At 57.8% G+C, this 22,025-nt stretch overlaps 1 protein-coding gene and 1 long non-coding RNA gene across 14 annotated transcripts; one reads left to right on the top strand and one right to left on the bottom strand.

Moving 5' to 3' along the window:
- Nucleotides 1-1,681: 1,681 nt before the first annotated feature.
- On the top strand, nt 1,682-10,818 carry Slc5a5 (solute carrier family 5 member 5). 13 transcript variants are annotated; one of them, XM_087201887.1, is made up of 16 exons: nt 1,682-1,869; nt 2,397-2,537; nt 2,931-2,996; nt 3,271-3,322; nt 3,427-3,494; nt 4,232-4,386; nt 4,799-4,939; nt 5,009-5,138; nt 5,333-5,421; nt 5,542-5,654; nt 5,719-5,789; nt 5,867-5,953; nt 6,235-6,422; nt 7,086-7,327; nt 7,898-8,013; nt 9,728-10,818. In XM_087201887.1, exons 2-16 carry the CDS (start codon nt 2,448-2,450, stop codon nt 9,896-9,898), a joined length of 1,779 nt encoding a protein of 592 aa, XP_087058013.1. In that variant the 5' UTR covers nt 1,682-1,869; nt 2,397-2,447; the 3' UTR covers nt 9,899-10,818. The 13 variants fall into 13 exon arrangements, with proteins under 13 accessions (XP_087058013.1, XP_087058012.1, XP_021106805.1 ...); XM_087201886.1 differs by lacking the exon at nt 1,682-1,869 and having other exon boundaries at nt 2,156-2,537; nt 4,232-4,334; nt 4,795-4,939; XM_021251146.2 differs by lacking the exon at nt 1,682-1,869 and having other exon boundaries at nt 2,156-2,537; nt 4,799-4,895; nt 6,369-6,422; nt 7,097-7,327.
- Nucleotides 10,819-13,925: 3,107 nt separating this feature from the next.
- Nucleotides 13,926-20,520, bottom strand: LOC110347289 (uncharacterized). The gene is made up of 3 exons (XR_002391808.2): nt 20,301-20,520; nt 19,861-20,032; nt 13,926-14,140 (listed from the first exon to the last, which is right to left on the bottom strand). It is a non-coding gene; the product is annotated as an uncharacterized LOC110347289 (long non-coding RNA).
- Nucleotides 20,521-22,025: the final 1,505 nt, after the last annotated feature.

The raw sequence follows: 22,025 nt of genomic DNA, 5'->3' as shown, positions 1-22,025 counted from the left end.
GAGCCTAAGGTCCCAGTGAGAGACCTTAAGCTCAGGACCAGCAAGACTGTCTGGCCCCAAGCTGCCCCACTGTGCCCGCCACTAGGAGCCTGGGGCAGTAGGCACCGGTCACTGCTGACCTCACAGCGCCAAGTATGAGGGCTCTGTGGGCTCCTCTTCTGGTGGGAAGTGCACACAGCTGCTCCTGCGCCTGCCACTCACCAGTCCTCCAGCCCTTCCAGCCATGTTCCTCCTGCCTCAGCTTCCCAGCAGTTGGGGTTACCAGTGGAGCCCCACTGCAGAGGCCTGTGTTGGCAGGGACAGGCAGGATGTAGACCCTGGGCCTCCCTCGCAGGCCCGGGAGAGGATGGCAGCCTGTCGGGAGGTGCACCCACGGGGCACGGGCCCTTCCGAAGCTGGGCCAGGGACTGCACAGGGGCTCCAACTGGTTGCTCCGAGGGTCCCTTCCAGCCCCCCCACCCCGGCCCAGCTCAGGCAGGGCTGGGGGCTTGGGCTCAGCTGCTGAGCTGAAGTCAGGACACAGCAAAGGGGGCGAGGGCTAGAAGCCCCAGGATGGCAGCGGGGGGCTCCAGGGCACTGCTGTAGCCCTGGGGCTGGGGTTCCAGTCCTGGTGCCATCTGGAAGGTCACATGAGCCACAGCAGCCATGAGGCCCCGCCTTGGCCCCTGCTGGGGCTCAGGGGCCCCCTGCGTCCCCAGGTGTGGGGTGGCGGCAGGCTGCACGCAAAGATGAATCCGTCACAGAAAGTGGCCGCCCTGCCTCACCTCCTCTTGAGTCCCAGACTGGGTCCAAATCCACTTCGGCTGCCATGGCTGCGGCCGCTTCTCCAAAACTGCAAACTCCAGGCGCCTCCAGCTCCCAAATCTTCAGCAGCTCCCAGCACCCTCAGGACCAGATCTGTGCCTCCCACCTCCCCGAGGCCAGAAGCCCTGTGGGCTCCCCGGGCTCCTGCTGCTCCTTCAGCTCCACCCTACTCACCTCACACCTCACATTCAAACTGAGTTCCCTGCCCCAAGCTCCCTTCCCGCAGTTCATTCTGGGTTTGGGTTTGGTTTCTTGGAACAGGGTCTCGATATGTAGCCCGGATTGGCCTCAGACTCACAGCAATCCTCCTGCCTCAGCCTCCCAGGTGCTGGGACGACAGGTGTGCACCACCACACTGGCTCCTCAGCTTTCTCCACCCACAGATGTCCAGTCACCAGGAAGTCCCCTCCTGGGGACCCACAGAAGGTCGCCCCACCCCACCCAGGCTGTCCCGGCGGCCAGAACCCCCTGGAGGGGCTGGCTTAGTGCCCAGAGCCTGTGAGACCTGTGTCCCCAGCCCCGGGCTCGGCCCTCAGCCCTGTCCTTTGCTGCCCGGTGGCCCGCGGCGGGGAGCAGCCCCTCCTGCGCCTTCATGGTTGGGTCCTCAGCATGACCTGCATCGCCTCGCTGACGCGGGCGTAGCTCCCCAGGGGGTCCCCTACCTCCCTTCCCGGTGGCCTTGGTGCGGCCCCGCCCGAAAAAGCGAAGAAAGGTGCGGGGCTGGGGCTCCCACCCTCCTGACGCAGGCGGCGCGCGGGGGAGAAGCAAGCGCCCTGCCGGCGGGGGCGGGGGGGACAGGGCACCAAGGCGGCCTTCGGCCCCAGGACTCTTGGGAGGAGCGAGCCCAGGAAGCTGGGGGCCCAGCAGGGACCCGAACCTCCAGAGGTGATAGCTCCCAGGCTCCCGAGGCTCAGTCGGCTCTCAGGGTCACCAGGGGCCCCGCTCCAGGCCACCGATGCCTCCGCCCGGGACCTCAGGCCGCGCCCCTGTGCCAAAGCGGTCGAAGATGACGGGGTTCTCAGCCTGTGCCAGGGAGCTCCCCAGAGCTGGCTCGTCCGTGTTCAGGTGGGGAAACTGAGCCCCGAGAGCACAGGATGCCCCAGTTCCTCAGTTTCCCCACTCAGGACCTGAGCCCCGGGGTCCCTCCCCAGCTGGGGATCTCGGCCTGCACTCCGATCGCCAAGGGAGCCCTTGTGCGCCCCTCCCGTGCGCGGTGAGGGCCGAGGATGGCGCCGGTGGCCTCCCCTCGGTCCCAGCCCGGAAAGGGTGCGGGTCGCGCCGCCTCTCGGTGGGGCGGAGCCTCGCCGACCGGAGCCCATAAATCTGAAGCCCGCAGCCGGGACCTCAGGCGGCGGGGACCGCGGGCAGCGCAGCCCATGCCGGCCGCCGGGGTGGGGGCGCCGGCCGCCTTCGGGGCCTGGGACTACGGCGTCTTCGCGCTGATGCTGCTGGTGTCCACCGGCATCGGGCTGTGGGTGGCGCTGGCGCGCGGCGGGCAGCGCAGCCCCGACGACTTCTTCACCGGTGGCCGGAGGCTCGGGGCGCTGCCCGTGGGGCTGTCGCTGGCCGCCAGCTTCATGTCGGCTGTGCAGGTGCTGGGGGTCCCGGCCGAGGCCGCGCGCTATGGCCTCAAGTTCCTGTGGATGTGCCTGGGCCAGGTGCTGTGCTCGGCATTCACGGCCGCTCTCTTCCTGCCGGTCTTCTACCGCCTGGGCCTCACCAGCACCTACCAGGTACCCGGGTTCCGGCACCGCGGGCGGGAGGAGGAGGCCGCGGGCTCTGCCGGGCGGGCGCGCACCTGCCCGCCTCGAGCCCCAGCGCGCGCTCCGACGGCGCCCGCAGCCCGGCTCCAGCCAGCTCCACTCCCCTACCTAGGGCGAGGGCTCACTGCAGGAGCTCGCCTCGGGTCAGGGCAGCGGTCAGGGCCGTGTCCCGTCCGTAGCGGGCGCCAGGAGCACCGGCCGTGGGCGCGGGGCGCAGCTCAGGGCCGTGTGCGGGGCCCTCGGGCAAGAAAGCAGCCGCGCGCTCGGCCAGGATGGAGGGCGAGTGCCCGGGGCCGGGAGGATCCGGGTCTCCGGCCGGGCCGGGCTGTCCGGTGACCCCCGCGTCCTCCGCTCCTCTTGCAGTACCTGGAGATGCGCTTCAACCGCGCCGTGCGCCTCTGCGGGACGCTGCAGTACCTGCTGGCCACGGTGAGCCGCCCCGCCCCTCCCCGCCCCCGCCCACACTTCTTCCCTTCTGGTCCCGCCCCATTGGCTCCGCCCACAGCCTGTCATTCAGGACCACGCCCCTATCCAGCCCACCCTGCCCGAGCACAACTCACACCTTTCTCCCGGGTCCGCCACTTTGTCCCCGCCCACAACCTCCCCCCAACATTCAGGCCCCGCCTCTACCCTGCGCGGGCCCGCCCACCCCTTCCGGCCCCGCCCCTGAGCGGCCCCACCGCCCCGCCCTCTCCCCACGCAGGTGCTGTACACGGGCATCGTGATCTACGCGCCTGCGCTCATCCTGAACCAAGGTGTGGCGGTGGGAGATCCCGACCGGCCCGGAGGGAGAGGAGAGGGAGACGGGAGGGAGGGGCCGCGGCACAGCGCCCTCAGGGGAGCTTCTGCTTTCGCGCAGTGACCGGCTTGGACATCTGGGCGTCGCTCCTGTCCACCGGAATCATCTGCACCTTCTACACGACTGTAGTGAGCGGCCCGGGACCCGGCCCACGCAGGGCTCCACGCCCGCCGGCCTCCCACGGCAGACTCTGGGCCGCCTGCGCACCCCCTGCCCCTTCTGTCCTCCCACCCCGTCCTAGCTGGGCCTGAGTTTCTGTCTCCTAACGCAAGGGCTCTGGAAAGCTCGGTGCTGAGATCCAGCGACGGCTAGCTTCAGGAGTGGCTGGATCCAGGGGCTCCCGTCCGTCTCCCACTCTCTGGGCTCCACGGCTCCGGCTTGGTTTCCTGCTGCAGAAAGCTGGCTCCAGCCTGGGGCTGGCAAAAGTCCCTGGGCCCCTCGGCCCGTCCTAATCCGAGCCCCGGGGGAGGTTCTGGCTGGGGCGTTCTGATTGGCTACTCCCGCATCTGGGGCGGAGCCAGCCCCCTGAGTGGCTTGGAAAGGGCGGGGCTCTTCCATGAAAATCTCCTGGGGCCCCTTGAGGAGGCTGAGGCGGGAAGTCCTGAAGGGCTAAAATGGCAGGAGGAACCATAGTGACAACCGTGACACGGTGGCCCTGCCTGAGCACTTGTGCGAGCCAGCTGCTGTTCCAAATCTGTCACTTACTAATTTATCTAATCCTCACTCCAGGGTAGGAAGGTCCCATTTTACAGATGGGGAAGCCGAGGCAGAGAAGGGCGTTCATCCCATCACTAGCAGCCAGGGTGGGTCTCTGCCTGCCTGCTGCGCGGGGGCGGGGGGCAGTCACGCGGCCTCTCTCCCGCAGGGCGGCATGAAGGCCGTGGTGTGGACCGACGCGTTCCAGGTGGTGGTGATGCTGAGCGGCTTCTGGGCCATCCTGGCCCGCGGGGCTGTGCTCCTGGGCGGGCCTCGGCAAGTGCTCAGGCTGGCCCAGAACCACTCCCGGATCAACCTGCTGGAGTGAGGAAATGCAGAGGGCAGGACAGGGTTCGGGGTGCAGGCCTGTCATCCCAGCGCCCTGGGAGGCTGAAGCAGGAGGGTGAAATTTATCCACTTAGGGAGACACTGCATCAAAAAATAAAATTGCTGGGCTGCAGTTCAGTGTGAAGGCCTTGGCTTCCATCCCCGGTACCACACGAAAAGAGGGACGGGGCATAGGGCAAAGGAGATGGCATCACCTCTCTGATCTCCTGGCTGAGCAGAGAAAAAATGTTTTTTAACTCCATAAAAAAAAAAAATCAACCTGCTAAACTACTCACCCTTCAAAACCCACTCCAAAAGTCCCTTAAGGTCCTGAATGGCTACCTGGGGCCCCTAGAAAGGTAATCAGTGTTGCATCCTCTCACGGCCCACTTGTGCTGTCGCCACGCAGCTTTGACCCTGATCCTCGGAGCCGCTACACGTTCTGGACCTTCGTGGTGGGCGGCACGTTGGTGTGGCTCTCCATGTACGGTGTGAACCAGGCACAGGTGCAGCGCTACGTGGCCTGCAGCACGGAGCGGAAGGCCAAGCTGTGAGTGCGTGGGGCCGAGGCCTCGCGTCCGGGTGCGCTGCCCCTCCCCAGCTGACCCCCTCCCCCCAGGGCCGTTCTCATCAACCAGCTGGGCCTGTTAGTGATTGTGACCAGCGCCGCCTGCTGTGGCATCCTCATGTTCGTCTTCTACAGCGACTGCGACCCTCTCCTCACAGGGCGCATTTCCGCCCCAGACCAGGTGAGACCCCCTCCCTGCCCCCAATCAGAGTCCGGGCTGCCTGACTGTGCAGCCGCTCGGCCTCATGCAGTCAATCAACAAACACACGAATGCCCATGGCGCCACCCGCTGGTCCGGGGCTGGGGGTGTGCGGGGCAGGGCGGACGGAAGTCCCGCGCGGGTGCCGCTGGCCCAGCGCGTGGCTCCCGCCCCAGTACATGCCCCTGTTCGTGCTGGACATCTTCGAGGACCTCCCCGGCGTGCCGGGGCTCTTCCTGGCCTGTGCCTACAGCGGCACCCTCAGGTAGGGGCGGTGCCCGGGGCTGGGGGCGGGGCGGGGCGTCCCGGGTGGGCGGGGCGTCCCGGGTGGGCGGGGTGGGCCGGGCCGGGCGGGGCTCCCGCTGAGGCCCGCAGTCCCGGGCAGCACGGCGTCCACCAGCATCAACGCCATGGCGGCCGTGACCCTGGAGGACCTGATCAAGCCGCTCCTGCCCGGCCTGGCGCCGCGCCGCCTGGTGCTCGTCTCCAAGGGCCTGTGTGAGTTGGGGCGCCCGGGCGGGGGTCCGGGGCGCCGCCCTCGCTCACGCGCCCGTCCCCGCAGCGCTGGTCTTCGGCTCGGCCTGCCTCGCCGTGGCCGCCCTGTCCTCCCTGCTGGGGGGCGGCGTCCTGCAGGTGAGCGCCAGGCGGGACGCCCTCAGGTCTCGCCCTCCCTGCGGGTAAACTGAGCCGCACCCCACCCACCCCGGCAGGGCTCTTTCACCGTCATGGGCGTCATCAGCGGCCCCCTGCTCGGAGCCTTCGCGCTGGGAATGTTCCTGCCCGCGTGCAACGCACCGGTGAGGGGCGGGGTGGGGAAAGAGGCGGGGCAAAGACGGGGGGCGGGGAAAGAGGGGGAAAGGCCGGGAAGGGGCGGGGCAAAGCGGCGGAACCTGAGCGGGCGCGACAGGGTGTGGTGTGGGCGGGGCGATATCCTGGAGGGCTGTGGCGATGGCGTGCTGTGCTGGGGGGTTGTGGGCGTGGCGGCATCGTGAGTGGCGGAGCAAAGGCCCGGCAAGGACAAGGGGGTGAGCCGAGGTTGAGCGGTGAGGCCCCGCCCCTCACACTGGCCCCGCCCCAGGGCGTCCTCTCCGGGCTGGGCGCGGGCTTCTCGATCTCCCTATGGGTGGCCTTGGGCGCCACGCTGTACCCGCCCAGCGAGCAGACCATGGGCGTCCTGCCGTCTTCGGCCACAGCCTGTGTGGTTTCCTCCAGCAACGCCTCAGTCCTTCTGGACTCGCTTCCCACCGTCAACGCCTCCGCCTCCAGGTGAGCAGGGAGCACTGTGGGAGTGGGAGGCGTGGCCTGGGGCGGGGTCAAGAAGAGTCCCTTTCCTAAGGAGCTGCGGCTCTGGTGGGGGCAGCAGGTGCAAAGGCCCTGTGGCCAGAGCTGGCCTCTGCAGTAAGCTGGGATGGGTGTGACGGAAGCCAGATTGGTGACACTTGCAGCTGGGGGAACTTGATTCCTTTTTATTCATATATAAATGATACAGTATAAAAGTAACCATTATAGGGGCCGGGCATTTAGCTCAGTGCTGCCACCGCCTGCCTCAAAAGCGCGAGGCCCCGGGTTCGATCCCCGGTACCAAAAAAAAAAAAAATTAACCATTATAAAGGGGAGCTTTGGGGCAGGGGTGCAGCTCAGTGGCTGTGCACTTGCCTGGTATGCAGAAGGCCCTGGATTCAAATCCAGCACTGCAGGGGGGGATGTGCAGTAAACACAAGATTTATGCAAAGATCCTCACTTTCTAGCACAAGAAATCCTCACCACCCCCAAAAGAACCCTCACCCCAATTAGCAGTCACCTCCCATGTCCTGCTGCCTCCCAGCCCCTGGCCGACCTAAGTCACTCGAGGTTCACCCGTGGTTACAGTGTGGTCACTGGTTCACTGCCTTTTTCTTTCTTTTAAATTAATTACTGGGTTTTTTAAAGTTTATTTTTAGTTTATAGAGTCAGGGTCTCGCTATGCAGCCCAGGGTGGCCTCTTAACTCGCGGCGATCCTCCTGCCTCAGCCTCCCGAGTGTTGGGGTGACGGGCTCCGGCTCCAGCTCCGCAGGGGACCCGGGGCGGCCTGCCCTGGCTCACAGCTTCTACGCCATCTCCTACCTGTACTACGGAGCCCTGGGCACGCTCACGACCGTGCTGTGTGGAGCCCTGGTCAGCTACTTGACGGGTGAGCAGGACGCACGGGCTCTTCCGGTCCCTCTGCCTGGGGCTCCGCCCACGCCCTCCGGCCGAGGCGCCACCGTGGTGCTGTCCGCGGTGCTGAAGTGGCCTTTCCTCCCAGAAGTGCCCACTCCACCCCCCTGAGGAATTCCCAAGGCTACCCAGACGCAGAAATAGACATCAAGCCTGTGGTGGCGCACGCCTGTCATGCCAGCACTCGGGAGGCTGAGGCAGGAGGATCGCAGAGAGTTGGAGGCCAGCCTGGGCTACACAGCGAGACCCTGTCTCAAAAAAAAAACCCAGAAAACAATAATGATAGAAAATAGACTTTAAATTATTCTTCAGGCTTTCATTGAACGCTCCTAGGTGCTGAGTACCATTCCAGTAATCGGGAAGCCAGCCGGCCATCGAGCTATTGCAGTCCTTCAGTGTGTGGGTGGGGAAACTGGGGCAGAGAGGGGCGGAGGCTCGCCAGGGTCCTCCAGGCCACTGCTGTGGGAGCAGGGATGGGAACCTGTCCCTGCACAGCCCCACGGCGCTCAACACCCACCGCTCCCTGCCTGTCCGTGCCCCTCAGGCCCCACCAAGCGCAGCAGCCTGGGCCCTGGGCTGCTGTGGTGGGATCTCACCCGGAAGACAGCGTCGGTGGCCCCCAAGGAGGACGTGGCCACGCTGGGAGACGGCCTGGTGAAGGTGAGTCCGGGCCCTGCCCCCACGCAGGGGACGGCCAGGTGCCTGTGGGTGTGGCTGTGGGTCCGGAGTGTCCAGCTGTCCTTACCTCAGTGAGTTGCCTCAGGTGTCAGCGGTGGTGCTTTGGCAACTCTCCTACAGGGTGTTTTCTTTTTCTCTTTCTTCCTTTCTTTTTTGAGACAGGGTCTCACTATGCAGCCCACACTGGCCTCCAACTTGAGGCGATCCTCCTGCCTCAGCCTTCTGAGTGCTACGATGATTTTTATAATTTCTTCCAATGTATAGTAAGGAAACACGTTTGCCCTCCGGATATTGATGTAAAGTCTCTCATGAAGATAAAATTACTTGAATTGAACATGAGCCAAGTTGGAGGAAATCTTACATAAGAAACCCACAGAGCCAATGGCTCCTGGCCAGAGCCATGTGACTGCTGAGCAACGGCCTGGCGTCTGGGCCGCCCTGTCTCTGGGGGTCTGATCTCCCTTCGTGGGGGACAGGAAAGCAACAAAAATAAAGCAAGCAGTGCTCAGCGGGTGAGGGGTGGTGACATAACAGAGAGGTGCTGGGCCCGGCAGTGTCAGCCAGAGCACTGTGGGGCTCTTAGAGGAGATGACATGGAAGGACTGGAGGGAGCGGGCACCACATGTGAGGGAGGGTGGCCCAGCACAGGTGCAAAAGCCCTGCGGCAGAGAGGTTTGGTCCAAGTGCTTTGAAGCTGCCTCCAGCTGCTATGGAAAATCTTTTCTTGTATTTTCTTTCTTCTTCTCCTCTTCCTCCTCCTCCTCTCTTTCTTCTTCTTTTTCTTTACAGTACTAGGAATTGAACCCAGGGCTTTGTGCATGGTAGGCAACCACTCTACCCCTGAGGTACATTCTTAGCTCTTTTTTTATGTTTTAAAGGCAGCATCTTACTATGTTGCTAAATTGCTCCAGTTGGCTCAAAACTTTTGATCCTTCTGACTTAGCCTCCCAGAGTGGAGGCTGAGGCAGGAGGATCACTGTGAGTTCAAGGCAGCCTGGGCTACATAGTGAGTTCAAAACCACCCTGCAAAAAGAAAGGGCCAGGGATGTAGCTCAGTGGCACCGCACCTGACTGGCAAGCACAAGGTCCTGAGTTTGATCTCTGGTACAAAAAAAACAAAACAAAACCAGCCTCAAAAAAAGTGCAAACAAACAAAAAAACCTATCCAGAGGGCTGCCATTACAAGCATTGTGATACCACGCCCGGCTTCCTCTTTTTTTTTTTTTTTTTTTGAGACAAGGTCTTACTAGTTCAGGCTAGGCTTGAATTCACTATGTAGCCCAGGCTTGTCTTGAAGTCTCAGTGATCCTCCTGCCTCAGCCTCCTGAGTGCCAAGATGACAGGTGTGCACCACGACTCCCAGCTTCCAGCTCTTTTGTAATGTTTTTATTTTGTTATATATATTTGGGGGAGGGTATTGGGGATCAAACTGGGGTCCTTGCGCTTGCAAGGCAGGTGGCAGAACCACTGAGCTAAATCCCCAGCCCTCGTAATGTTTTTATTTTGAACAGGGATTTACTGTTGCCCAGGTCAGCCTCGAACTTGTGATCCTCCTGCCTCAGCCTCCTGAATAGCTGGGGTTACTGTGCCGAATGTTGTGCCAGTCCCCTAGCTCCTCAGTGTCCTGCTTTGGGACAAGGCCTATAACAGCAGAAATAGGGTTTCTGATGGGGTCCTCTTGTCTCCCCTCCCCCAGGGTCTGGAAGAAATTCCTGTGGGAGCCAAGAGTGCCCCGGACTCCCGGGACTTCCTGCCCACGGAGGAGAACCGCCCGCTTTTCCTGCAGCATGAGGCCAGGGGGCCTGGGCCCTGGGCACCCAGCGGGGGCAAAGGCAAAGGGGAACAGGACCTTGAGACCAACCTCTGAGGGCAGGACAGCACCTGGGATGGACCTCTAGATGAGCCAATGCCTGGCCAAGGCCAGAGGCCTCCCACTCCTATTGGCTGGATAGCATCTTTATGCAAATAAGCTTCGACTGGCATAGTCCCCGCCCATGGGAGGAGGCGAGGCTCCGCCCCCCGGAAGTCCCTGTGCGCCCCAGGGCCTGGGAGGGAGAGTTGGGCCAGATAACCTCCAGCCTTTGCCTATCAGCTGCCTCTGCTCCCCTTGCCTAATGGGAAGCCCCACTGTTCACTGGGAACCTCAGAAAGCGAGCTTACTGGAAATAGGGTCAGTGCGGCTATCGTCTAAATTAAAATGAGGTCACACGGGAGCAAGGTGGACCCGAATCCAAAACTAGGGAAGAGGGCTGGGATCCAGCTCAGAGGGGCTCACCTGCCCAGCGTGCTCGACACCCTGGGCTCCATCCCAGCAATGCCCCAAAACTAAAATCAAAATAAAAGGTGGGCCGGGCGTGGTGGTGCACCCCCTTCATTCATAGCACTCGGGAGGCTGCCTGGGCTACGTGGCGAGGGCCTGAATCAAACGAAACAAAGAAAAAGAAAATGTGGAGGAGAAACGGATCACACAGAAGGAGGGCAAAGCCATAAAAAGATGGAAGCAGACATCGAGTGACAGATCTGAAAGCCAGGAAACCCCAGGAGCTGTCAGCAACTACCAGAAGCCAAGGGAAGCTGGGGCTGGGTCTGCCTTAGAGCCCTCAAAGCCACGCCCCTCCTGATACTTGCCACCTGACCCAGCCCCTGTCACCCCTGAATACTTCATTCCTTTTCATTGCTGAGTAGTAGTCCGTTGCCTGGATAGACCATTATGCGCCATTCATTCCCCAGGAGTGGACCTCTATGGTTCCCAGCTGTTGGTGATTAGAAATAAAATTGCTACAGACATTCGTGTGCAAATCTTCTTTTGTCTTGCCTTTTGTTTCTTTATGGTGCTAGGGATGGGAATGCTGACCTCCATCCCCAGCCCTTTTTATTTCCCATTTTGAGACAGGATCTCACTAAGCTGCCCAGGCTGGCCTCAAATCTGGGATCCTCCTGCCTCAGCCTCCCAGAGTGCCGGGATGACAGACGTGCGCCACCAGGCCCGGCTTCTGTACTTTTCCTTCTGGCAGTGCCCAGCACCGACAGAGGGTGTCGCCATCTCGAACTGGAACATGCTGCCCCCTGTTCACCCACCAATGCAATGTAGGCAGCCCCTTCTCATCTCTGATCAAGCTAATTTCCTCCACTTGGTTTTTAAACACTGGAAGCGGTAGCCGAAGGTGATCTTCTGGTATTTCTTCATCTTTTCCTTTGATGAACAAGGTTTTCTGAGGTTGACTTATTGCGGCCTCTGTGCAATAACACCCCGCGGCCCCTGCTGTGTTGTCTTTTCAAGCAGAGCTGAACTCCACTTGCAAATATTTTGCTTAGCGTTTTCAGCTGTGAAGCCCTGACCTGGCCTCTCCGGGCCCTGCAGCTGAGCCAAGGCACAGGAATTCTGGAGCTTTGGCAGCAGCTGCTTCCCCTAACTAAACACCCAGGCCTGGGGGCTGGGGGCTGTGTCCGGCTCCCCACCGACCTGGGCATCCACCACTGAACTCAGGAGGGGCCCCCAAATTCCTGCTCCTTCTGGCGCCCTGGGAGTTGGCAAGAGGCCAGGCTCATGAGAGCGCAGCACCAGACCAGAAGCGGGGCAGCTGCCACTGCACCAGGTCACCAGCGGCCTCAGCTGGAAGCTGGGTCCACTGCAGCGTGGCCAGCTCTGGGGCCACAGGGGAAGGGTATGCCCTGCACCATGGTCCCCGGAGCCCAGCCTCAGCCCGGGAATGGGACGGAAATCCCCCAACTGGTGGCTCCTCAAGTTCTACCCTCTCACTCAGCAGGGTGGGATCCCCGTGACATTGCTGTGTGACCCCAGCCGGTAACTCACTTTCCCTGGGTTGTGACCTGACAAAGGGTCACTCAGTCGGCCCAACAACACAAACTCCATACTTTACACATTTCCTTCGTGCCTGGAATGCACAAGGCTCTGGGTTCCATCACCAAAAACAAGTAAAAAAAAAGTAAATTGCTGGATGTGGTGGTCCTCACTTGGAATCCCCAGCACCCAGAAGGCTGAAGCAGGAGGATCCATTTGAGCCCAGACTCCCTCCGCTCCCCCAGCTCCCATGTTGGCTGAAATCAAGGAAAACATGGACACAGGAGTGGGAGGAACAGGAAAGGCATTGCTTTCCTCTAAGTGTGGGTTCTCGGAGGCTCTGTTCCCATTGTGTTCATGCACCTTGCACACAGGGCCCCGGGGCATGGCATGTGCCCTGGAGAGTCACCTGGACCCCTCCCCTCATCCACTCTGAATCCAGGGCAGCTCCTGGGCTCCAACCAGAGCCTCGGCCTCTGCCCTGCTCCACCCACCAGGATCCCAACACGTGGCTCTCACATCTTCCATGGCTCCCTAGTGCCCTCCATGGGGTTCACCAGGGGACAGGAAACCCAGCTCTGCCCCCCACCCTGTCCCATCTCAGAGGCGGTGAGGCCCGTGTTTGATGTGGGGAAAGAGGCGCGGCAGATTGCAGCTATCAGGGCACAGTGGGACACACCTGGGCCACCAGGGCCACCAGATAGATTGCTGTCTGTGGGCAGACGGCAAACAGTCTGAGCCCCATCGCCCCAAGGGGCTGAGTCACACAGGGGACCCAGGTCCCAGCCCAGCCCATGGCACCCTCCCTCCAGGGGGAAGCGGAAGGCGCTGTCGCTGGCCCCAGGCCTTGCTCAAACATTTGTTTTCAGGGACCTTGCCCTCCATGCTCCCTCAGGTCAGTCCCCAGCTGGGCACCCAAGACACCTGTGTTCTGAGGGAGCCTGGCTCCAACCCCACCAGCCAGGGGAGAAGCCAGGTGCAAAAGGCCACACAGAGCAGGGCATGGGGCCCACACTGTCACCTCTGCACTCAGGACCCCGAGGCAGGGGGACCGAAAGCTCAATTCCCCGTAGCGCCCCTAGGAGACCCTGGTGCAAAATTTAAAAACTAGAAGCAGACTGTGGAGGTGCACACCTGTCATCCCAGCAGCCTGGGAAGCTGAAGCAGGAGGACCACAAGTTCCACTCCAGCTTGGGCAATTAGCAACTTAGAGAAGCCCTGTCAAAATAAGAAAGGGGGTGTGGATGTTGCTCAGTACGGTGGCCCTGGGTTCCATTCCCAGAGCTGTGGAAAACAAAACTCACAGGAAGTTGCAAATCCAGCAATCTGTGTGCCCATCTCCCAGCCTGTGTCTGCCTTCCGTCACCATAACAAATTCCTACAGAGTCAAGTTCTGTTTTGTTTTGCTTTGTTTTGACACAGTGTCAGGCTGGCCTCCAACTCACGGTGATCCTCCTGCCTCAGCCTCCTGAGGCTTGGGGATGACACTTTTGCCACCACATCCAGCTTCAACTTTTAAAGGGCAAAAGCTCGTTTGGGTTTGTAATCTTGGAGAGTGCAGTCCATGCTGACTGGACCCACTGTGCTCAGGGCAGCCAAGGAGCAAAGACAAAAAGAGGAAGCCAGCCAGGTGTGGTGACGCACGCCTGTCATCCCAGCACTCCACCGGGGAGGCTGAGGCAGAAGGATCACCGCAAGTTGGAGGCCAGCCTGGGCTGCACACTGAGTTCGGAGCCAGCCTGAACTACCAAGGGAGACCCTGCCTCAAAACACACACTCAGAAGGAAGGCCGCATAATCCCGTGAGGCCACACCCCCAGCCCAAGGACCTCTGACTAGGCCCCGCCTCTTAAAGGTCCCACCATCTCCAACAGGGCCTGGACTGGGTTCCAAGGTTTTGTTTGTTTGTTTGTTTGTAGCGGGGATCGAACTCAGGACCTTGCACTTGCAAGGCAGGCGGCGGAACCACCCAGCTAAATCCCCAGCTCCAAGGTTTTAACATCCGCTCTTGGGATACTTCTGCACACCACATCCACACGGGTGCATGCCAAAAAAAACTTCAGACAAATTTGATTTAACGGTTTATTTAAGCAAAGAACAATTCTTGAAGTGGGCAGCACTCAGAACCAGAAAACATTCAGTGCTTTCGGGAAGCAACAGAAGGGGCTGTTTGGCTCTACTGGGCCAAACCGGAAACAAAGTAGAGAAATCTTCTGATTGGCTCTGCGGTGCTTGTCACGGTGGGTGTGGTCTGTCCATTCAACTGTGTATGATTGGCTGAAACTTGGCTGTGTGTGACTGGCCAACTCTAGAGCCAAAAACAAAATAAAAGAACAAGGGAGTAAATGCACAACTAGGCGGCTACCCATTTCTTTTCTTCGCCTGGCCCTCCACGCCACAGTCTTTCTTTTTGGTTCTCTCATCTCTGTGTGTCCAGTTATCCCCCTGCTCCTTGCCTTCTGGTTGCAAAGTGGCTACTGCAGCACCAGATATCACGTTTACCAAGCCCCAGTCAGACTCTCTGTTGCCTGCTCAAGGGTACAACGAGGGATAAAGAAAGACAAAGACAAATCTGCAGGTATGAAGAGACCAGGAGCTCAGTGCCTCAGATTGGGCAAAAGTCAAAGATGTCTTCAGCATGGCTCACTTTTATTAGTCAGTGAGAAGTGCAGAGGGAGGCTTAGTGTCCTTTTCCTGGAATAGAGACTGCAGTAAGGATGATGTAGTAGAATGAGGAACAGGTTTAGCATCACAAAAGAAACCAGCTGAGGGCCTCCCAACATCTGGGTGCTGGCGCTCCCTGTGCCGCCCTCAGCAGATGCTGTCTGGCCTCAGGAGCGCCAGGGTTACAGGATTCCGTCCCAGCCAGCCAGGGAGCCAGCAGCTTCCCACAGGCTTCCCCATTCCTAAAGCGAGTCAACGTCTGCCTCGTGACGGTGGGCCAGGGGCTTGGCCCCCACCAATCTACACACATCCTGGCCGGTCCCCAACACACATTCACATCCCAGGGAGAGGGGAATGAGGGAAGCTGGCTCTGTGCGTCTCCCTCGTATCAGGAGAGGAAAGGCTTTCCTGGAAAGCTCCACACATGCTGCCCACTTGGGCCTCATGAGTCAGAACTGGGGCAGGGAAGGTGGAGGAAAGGCATCATTGTGCTGCAGACGTAATCTCACAAGGGCCAACTCCCGCCTGCTGTTGTGCCGAGTGCATGAAAGGTGGGTTAGTAAGTCCAGTTCGAGGCTGGGGCTGGGACTCGGTGGCAGAGCACTGCATAGCATGCGGGAGGCCCTGGGCTTCATCCCAGCACCAAAACCAAGGAGGAAGGAGAAGGGAAGGGGGACAGAAAGGAAGGAGGGAGGAGAGAAGAAGAAGGGAAAGAGGGCCATTGATGGCCGTGGTGGTGCCGACCTACAATCCGAGGCAGGAGGACCGCCATGCGTCCAAGGCCAGCTTGGGCTACACTGCACGACCCTGTCTCAAAAAAAAAAAGAAGGAAAGAAAAGAAAAAGGAAAAACAAATAAAAATGGGCTGGGGGGCCGGGGATTTAGCTCAGTGGTTTCGCCGCCTGCTGCGCAAGCGCAAGGACCCAAGTTCGATCCCCGGTACCAAAAAAACCCCAAAAAAACCCACAAAAATGGGCTGGGGGTGTAGCTCAGGGCAAACAGCTGGAGCGCAATGCTTATTACTACCAAAGAAAGATGAAAAGGAGAGGCAGGAAGGAGGGGAAGCGGGTCCAGGCTCGGAGGCGCCCCGACCTGCAGGTCTGCTCCTTCCTCTGGCTGAGGTCCCGGACTGTGATGTGAGCCGTGGCAGGATGTCACGCGGAAAGACCTGGTCACTGCATAAGTCCCCCTCCAGCGCCTTCAGTGAAATCCCGGCTGGGAAATAAACTGGAACTGGTTTGTTGGCTTCCAGAGGCAGCCTGCGCCCTCACAAGGACAGGACAGACAGGGGGACAGGCGTGCAAGGGCCATTCGCATCCGGAGCATTTCCAATGCCAGCCATCAAGGGTTCTGACGAAGCCTGGGGCAGCTGGGGAGGGCACACCCATGATCCCAGCACTCTGGGAGGCTGAGGCAGGAGGGTCTCGAATTTGAGGCCAACCTGGGGAGCTTAGCAATTTAAGGAAACGCTTTATCAAAATAAAAAGGGCTGAGGGCACAGCTCAGCGGTGCATGGCTGCCTAGCATGTGTGAGATCCTGAGTTTCCCACAGCACCACACAAAAAAAATCAATATATACAAAATAGAAAGCTTGACGCCTCGCTAAGGACACACGGACTCTTAGGCCAGAGACAGCCTCAGTGCTGGCTGCCACTCCTGCAGGGCTGGGTGCACTGACCACACCAGGACTCCGTAGCAGAAGCGCTCTGTGTACATAGGGTTAGGCCCGACTCTGGCCAGGGCTGCCACCCATGTGCAGGGACACAGGAGGAGCCAGAAGAAGTCGCCCAAGGCCCACGGCCACAGAAACCACTGTGGCTCTATATTTGATCCATTCTTTTGCAGTACCAGAAACTGAGTCAGGACCTTCCCACTGAACTACATGCCCAGTCCTTTTTGTTTTATTTATTATTTTTAGGGGGCACAGGGTCTCGCTGTGTAGCTCAGGCTGGTCTCAAACTCAGTGGGATCCTCCTGCCTCAGCCTCCGAAGGGCTGAGATGACAGGGGTGTGCCTGGCTTCTAGTCAGACATTTTTATTTCTTATTTTGAGGCAGGGTCTCACTGAGCTGCCCAGGCGGAGCTCAGACTTGAGATCCTCCTGCCTCGGCCTCCTGTGTAGCTGGGATGACAGACTTGTCCCGCCACACTGGCAACAAATCTTAATTAACTTGTTTTTATTTGTTTTGTTTTTAACCTTGAAGAACTTGTATTACAATATTTTGTCTGTTTGATTTTTGGTGCTGGAGATGGAATCCAGGGCCTCACACCTGCTGAGCAACCACTCCCCCCTGCAGCTGTATCCCATCTCCAGCCTTTTCCTCGAACAAGGAAGAAAAGACTCTGGGGATCTTCAGTCTGGAAACAATTTTTCTTATTTTCTTTTTTGAGACAGGGTCCTCGCTGTGCCATCCAGGCTGGTCTTGAACTCTCTGAGATTCTCCTGCCTCAGCCTCCCAAGGGCTGCTGGGGTTACAGGTGTGCGGCATCACACCCAGCTAACAATTTCTTTTTGGAGCTGATTATCACACTAATGTTTGTGGTCCAGCATGGTTGTGTTTCTTTCCACTCACAAAGCCCAGAGTTACAGAGAGAAAGATATTTATATTAGCAGGTTTCACTTATATAGAACCAGCCTAAGCACACGAAGCCTCGCATTTTTCATGTGTTTTTAATCTCCAATTGATAAATGAAAAAACCCTAGTGACGGTAGTTTTTGGTATTTTTTCTTAAATATTTTGAAACAGGATCTCAGGAAGTTGCTAAGTTACCCAGGCTGAGCTTGCGGTCCTCCTGCCTCAGCCTCCCAAGTGCTGGGATGATGGGTGTGTCCTTGTGCCCAGCCCTTGAAGGCTATTTTAAAACAGCCAAAGAGACAGCGCGGGGTGACTTGGTGGTTCCACTTTCATGGGATGTCCAAGCCCCTGGGGTCCCTCACCAACACTGCAAAAATAAGAAAAAAGGAAGAGGGCTCGGGATTTATTTAGCTCAGTGGTTTCACCGCCTGCTGCACAAGTGCAAGGACCCGAGTTCGATCCCCAGTACCAAAAAAAAAAGTATGAAGAAAAAAGGAAGAATGTCTAATAACCGTAATGCTCTTAATGATGACTTTCCGAATAATCAAGTTCAAATGTAATTTGTCATGGAAGCAAACAAATGCGGTACCTAGAGTTTGCCATCTTGATAGACCTAATGACTTTCATACAAAACAAACACCCCCATATCCTTTATCTTGCGTCAATATTTGTATTTCTCTGAAATTATTCTGCTTACTATATCCAACCATTTATCTTATCATCTTTAACCAAGTAGTAGATATTTTGCTTCTTTTTATATTTCTTTCTCCACTCATGAGAAAAGACTGGAAAGGCTTAGCTATTTTCTCCCATGGACCCTAAATTATATGACTTTACGAATTTCCGGTACTAAAATATATATACATGGCAGCTGCAGCACATCAGAGATAGAGCTTTTGGCTACCATGGGAAAGGCCCTGGGTTCCATCCCCAGAACCACACATACAAATCTACATGGCCCAAGGGCTTGGCCGGAGCATGTCTGTCGCCTCTCGCCTGTCATCCCAGCACTTGGGAGGCTGAGGCAGGAGGATCGCAGCAAGCTCAAGATCAACCTGAACTACATGGTGAGACCTGGTCTCAAAAAACAAATTCCCCAGGGATCCACAGATTCCCATTAACTAAGTGCCTTAAAATTTGTCTCCTGAGATCAGTTATTAAGGATTTGGAAATGATATTTTCAGCAGCTCCTAAAGTCTGAATGATTTGTGCCTTGATACATAAATTACACAATTAAGCCCTTTCAGAAGAAATCTATTGCACTGTACACTTTAAATTGTATACTCTCTCTTTATAACTATGATGGCAAATAGAATATAAATTTTATTCGACTATAATCTCACTATAACCACTTTACTGACTATAACCTCATAATTTTTGTTTGTTCGGGTTTTGTTGAGCTTTTGGGGGGGGGGCAAGGGGCTTTTTTGTAATTGTCTGTTTATTTTGGGACAGGGTCTTGCTAAAGCCACTAAGTTGCCCAGGCTGGGCTCCACCTTGAGCATCCCTGGCTCAGCCTCCCAGAGTGCTGGGTTCACAGGCGAATGAGTGCAGCGTGCCACATTGCTTACATTTTTAAGCCCTCTTTAAGCAATTCCAAAAGCTCTTTGACCTCGTGAACATTAGCAACAACGACCATTGATTAACTGTATCCGGTAAGGGCTCCCTGACCTCGGGAAGGTGCCATGCGCCTGCACCTGTCTCTGTGGAGCCTGCGATGGGTACTCATTAAGCACCTCCTGGTTTAAATACTTTTTTTTTTTTTGGTACTGCGAATCAAACTCGGGACCTTGCGCTTGCGAGGCAGGCCTGGGAACCGCTGAGCTAAATCCTCGGCCCTTCCTGGTTTAAAACGCTGAGCAGAATGTGGGGCAGGGTGCAGCATGCCTGGAGTCCCAGTACTTGGGAGGCTGAAGCAGGAGGATCGCTATGAGTTCAAGGCCAGCCTGGGCTGTGAGTTCAAGGATATCCTGAATTATATAGTGAATTACATACATTATCACGTCACACACACACACACACACACACACACACACAAAGACGCGGGTAGGGAGCCCATAGCCACACGCATGCGAACCTACGAATTCCACTCGCACCCACTGAGCCCCGCCCCGACGACTGAGCCCCGCCCCGATTGCGGGGCCACGCCCCTTACCCGAACAGCGGGGCGGGGCAGGACCAGAGTGACTCAGGCAGGGCAGTGTCTGGTAATTTGGAGGGAGGGGAGGCGGGAGGGGAGGCAGAGACTTGCGGGGTGCTGGGGCCTCACGTGGGCGGTGCTAGAGCTGGGAGGCCAGGGCAGCGTGGGCCAGGCTGCCCCTGGGGTTTGAGGGCGCGCCCTCCAGTGCCCAGAGTCCCTACATGGGCCTCTTCCCTAAGGCAGGACAGAGCCACCTGTCCCCAGGGGGACACCAAGCCCAGGAAGTGCAGAGAAGCTGAGGCAGGAGGGCCTCTGGCAGAGCGGCGCCAAGGAACGGATTGCTGACAGAAGCAGCAGAGGAACAGGAGGCAGAGAAAGAGGAAGAAAGGGAAATGGAAAGAACATGAACAGGGGTTAGGGTTCTGCAACCCGGAAAGCGGGGCCTTCAGGAAAAAGGAGACAGAAATAGTCACTCAGGTTCCACTGAGGACTCGGCTTCCGGCCCCTCAGCACCCTGACCCTGCGGGGCTGGACATCCCCTTGCCTGGCCTGCTCTGTCGCTGGGGACAGGAGCCTGCCCACATCCTCCCAGGACCCGGCCCAAACTGGCTGGCACTGCGACGGCCGGGAGCAACCGGCCACAGTCTACCTGGGCGCGGTGACAGCTCCGTGACACAGCAGGATCGCGTTCCCCCGCGGGACCCGACACCAACGGGTGGGAAGCAGATCGGTGACGTCATCTCCCATTTCCCTTACTCTTGGCCAAGAGCAGAATCTTTGCTCCTTAACTGGGGCTCCATCTGATCTTCGGTTTCACAACTCTGTGAGGGGAAAGCATGGAGTCAGGGATGGCAGATTCGGTGACCCAGAAGGGACACAGCCAGCTCAGCCCTTCTCCCTGCAGAGAGGCCCCGGCGCATGCCTGTCAACCCTGCATATGGGAGGCTGAGGCAGGAGGCTCGTTTCATGGTGGAGGCCAGCCAGGACTACATCTTGAGACTGATCTCAAAAACCAGCAACCAAGAAAAAAGAGGAGGACGGCAGAGGAGAACAAAAGAAAGCTACCAATCAACAAGAAAGCAAGCTCACAGAGCACGGCTTCTTTTTCCAGTTTTTGCTGTTTCCAGAGACCTCAGGGACAAAAGGGAACGCAAGCTCCTGGCCCTTGCTCTGGTCCTCAGGGAAGATGCCATCTGTGTTTTCTTTGGAGGAGTCAGGAAGCTAAAAGCTGTTTTTGAAAAAAAGAAAGGGCCGGGGATTTAGCTCAGTGGTTTCACCGTCTGCTGTGCAAGCTCAAGGACCTGAGTTCAACCCCCAGTACCAAAAGAAAAACAAATTTTAAAAAGGAAGGAAGGAGAAAGAAAGAGGGAGGGGAGGAGAAAACAAAAGAGAAAGACTATGAAAAGGACTGCGACCTAGGTCAGTGTCAGTTCTTTGCCCAAGGCCCTGGGTTCCATCTTCAGCACAGGAAAAACAAAAACCCCACAAAACAAAATCCAAAACAACAGACTGCAGACCAACACGAAACTGACCCTCTGGGTGTCAGTGCAGAAGCCTGGAGCCCACAGCCAATCCCTGCCCCGGCCCTGCCTTCCAAGGTTGGCCAGGACCCAGGGCCCTGCAGGTCTGCGGTCTCCCAGCCCCTGCTGTGGGGACCTCGAAGCCCCCAGGGAGGAGGGGACAGCCATAACCCACCCCTGACCAAAGATGAGGTTCCCACACTTCCCACAGAAGCCAGGAAGCCAGCAAGACCCTGACCCTCCCTACCACTGCTAGGGGAAAAAACTGAAGACCCCAGGCACAATGGTGCACACCTGTAATCCCAGCATGCAGGAGGCTGAGGCAGGAGGATTGCTGAGAGTTCAAGGCCAGCCTGCACTAAATAGGGAAATCCTGTCTCAAAAAACCAAAATAGGCCAGGGACTTAGCTCAGTGGTTCCGCCACCTGCCTTGCAAGAGCAATGTCCCAAGTTCAATCCCCTGTACCAAAAAAACAAACAAACAACCCCCCCCAAAAGCCCAAAATTAAATAAAAGTGTCAGGTGTGGCTCTGTGTGCTAAACCGGTAGCCGTGGAACACTGTTCCTTTGATTGTATAAAGTGGCTTTCGGGCTCAGGCTTCCTGGCATTGGCTTAGCCAGAGCTAGTCACCAACAAGGCCTTTAGGGCTGGAAAGTAGACACTGGACCCCTGATCCGTCCCAGTCCAGTGGTTAATGTCCCCAGGGGCACACAGATACCTGCATTCTGCTTCCTCTCAGCCAGCTTCTGCTCTGTGCTCTGACTTAGGGTTTTGCTGTTTAAAATGTTTTTCTCTTTATTTATTTATTTTTGAGACAGGGCCTCACTATTAGGTCAGCCTGGACAACGTAGTGAGACCCTGTCCCAAAAAAGAAGAAGGAATGAGAGTGAAAATAAGAAAGAGGACCCATTCTGCTCCCGGGACCATGTTCTGCCTTGGCCTAGCTGGGTGCTCACTTCCGCCTCTCCTTGTTTGTCTTTGGGGACAAGGTGCCTGGCCACAGAAGCTCTTCTCCCCTTGTCCAGCCCAAACTGGCTGGGAGTGACCGCTAGGTGCCCTCAATCTTTACCATAATCCACCTAGAGCTCAGCAAAAGCCCCAGTGCCACAATAGTTGACAGTAGCCATGACAATGATGGGAAACAATCACCCAAGTGTAAAGAGATCGTGTCCAAACTCCCCTCCAGCCCATTACCTCATTTCTCTTACCCCATACCTATGATCTCCAGAGCCTCGATGAGTTGAGAGGTTGATTTTAAGTGTTATCTTGGACTTCCTTTCTTGGCCAAGACAA

Source organism: Heterocephalus glaber, unplaced genomic scaffold, assembly GCF_053883595.1.
Source record: "Heterocephalus glaber isolate CG9 unplaced genomic scaffold, H.glaber_assembly_v1.0 deba00001761, whole genome shotgun sequence".
NCBI classification, from domain to species: domain Eukaryota; kingdom Metazoa; phylum Chordata; class Mammalia; order Rodentia; family Bathyergidae; genus Heterocephalus; species Heterocephalus glaber.
Note: the sequence above shows the minus strand (reverse complement) of the source record. Positions and strands in the feature narration are given on the sequence as shown.

Bases quoted from the DNA above. Each gene is read 5' to 3' on its own strand.
- Slc5a5 (XM_021251139.2), top strand. From the start codon at position 2,181: ATGCCGGCCGCCGGGGTGGGGGCGCCGGCCGCCTTCGGGGCCTGGGAC. The intron at 2,538-2,930 runs GTACCCGGGTTC...CTCCTCTTGCAG, and splicing joins GCCTCACCAGCACCTACCAG to TACCTGGAGATGCGCTTCAA. The intron at 3,323-3,426 runs GTGTGGCGGTGG...GCTTTCGCGCAG, and splicing joins TGCGCTCATCCTGAACCAAG to TGACCGGCTTGGACATCTGG.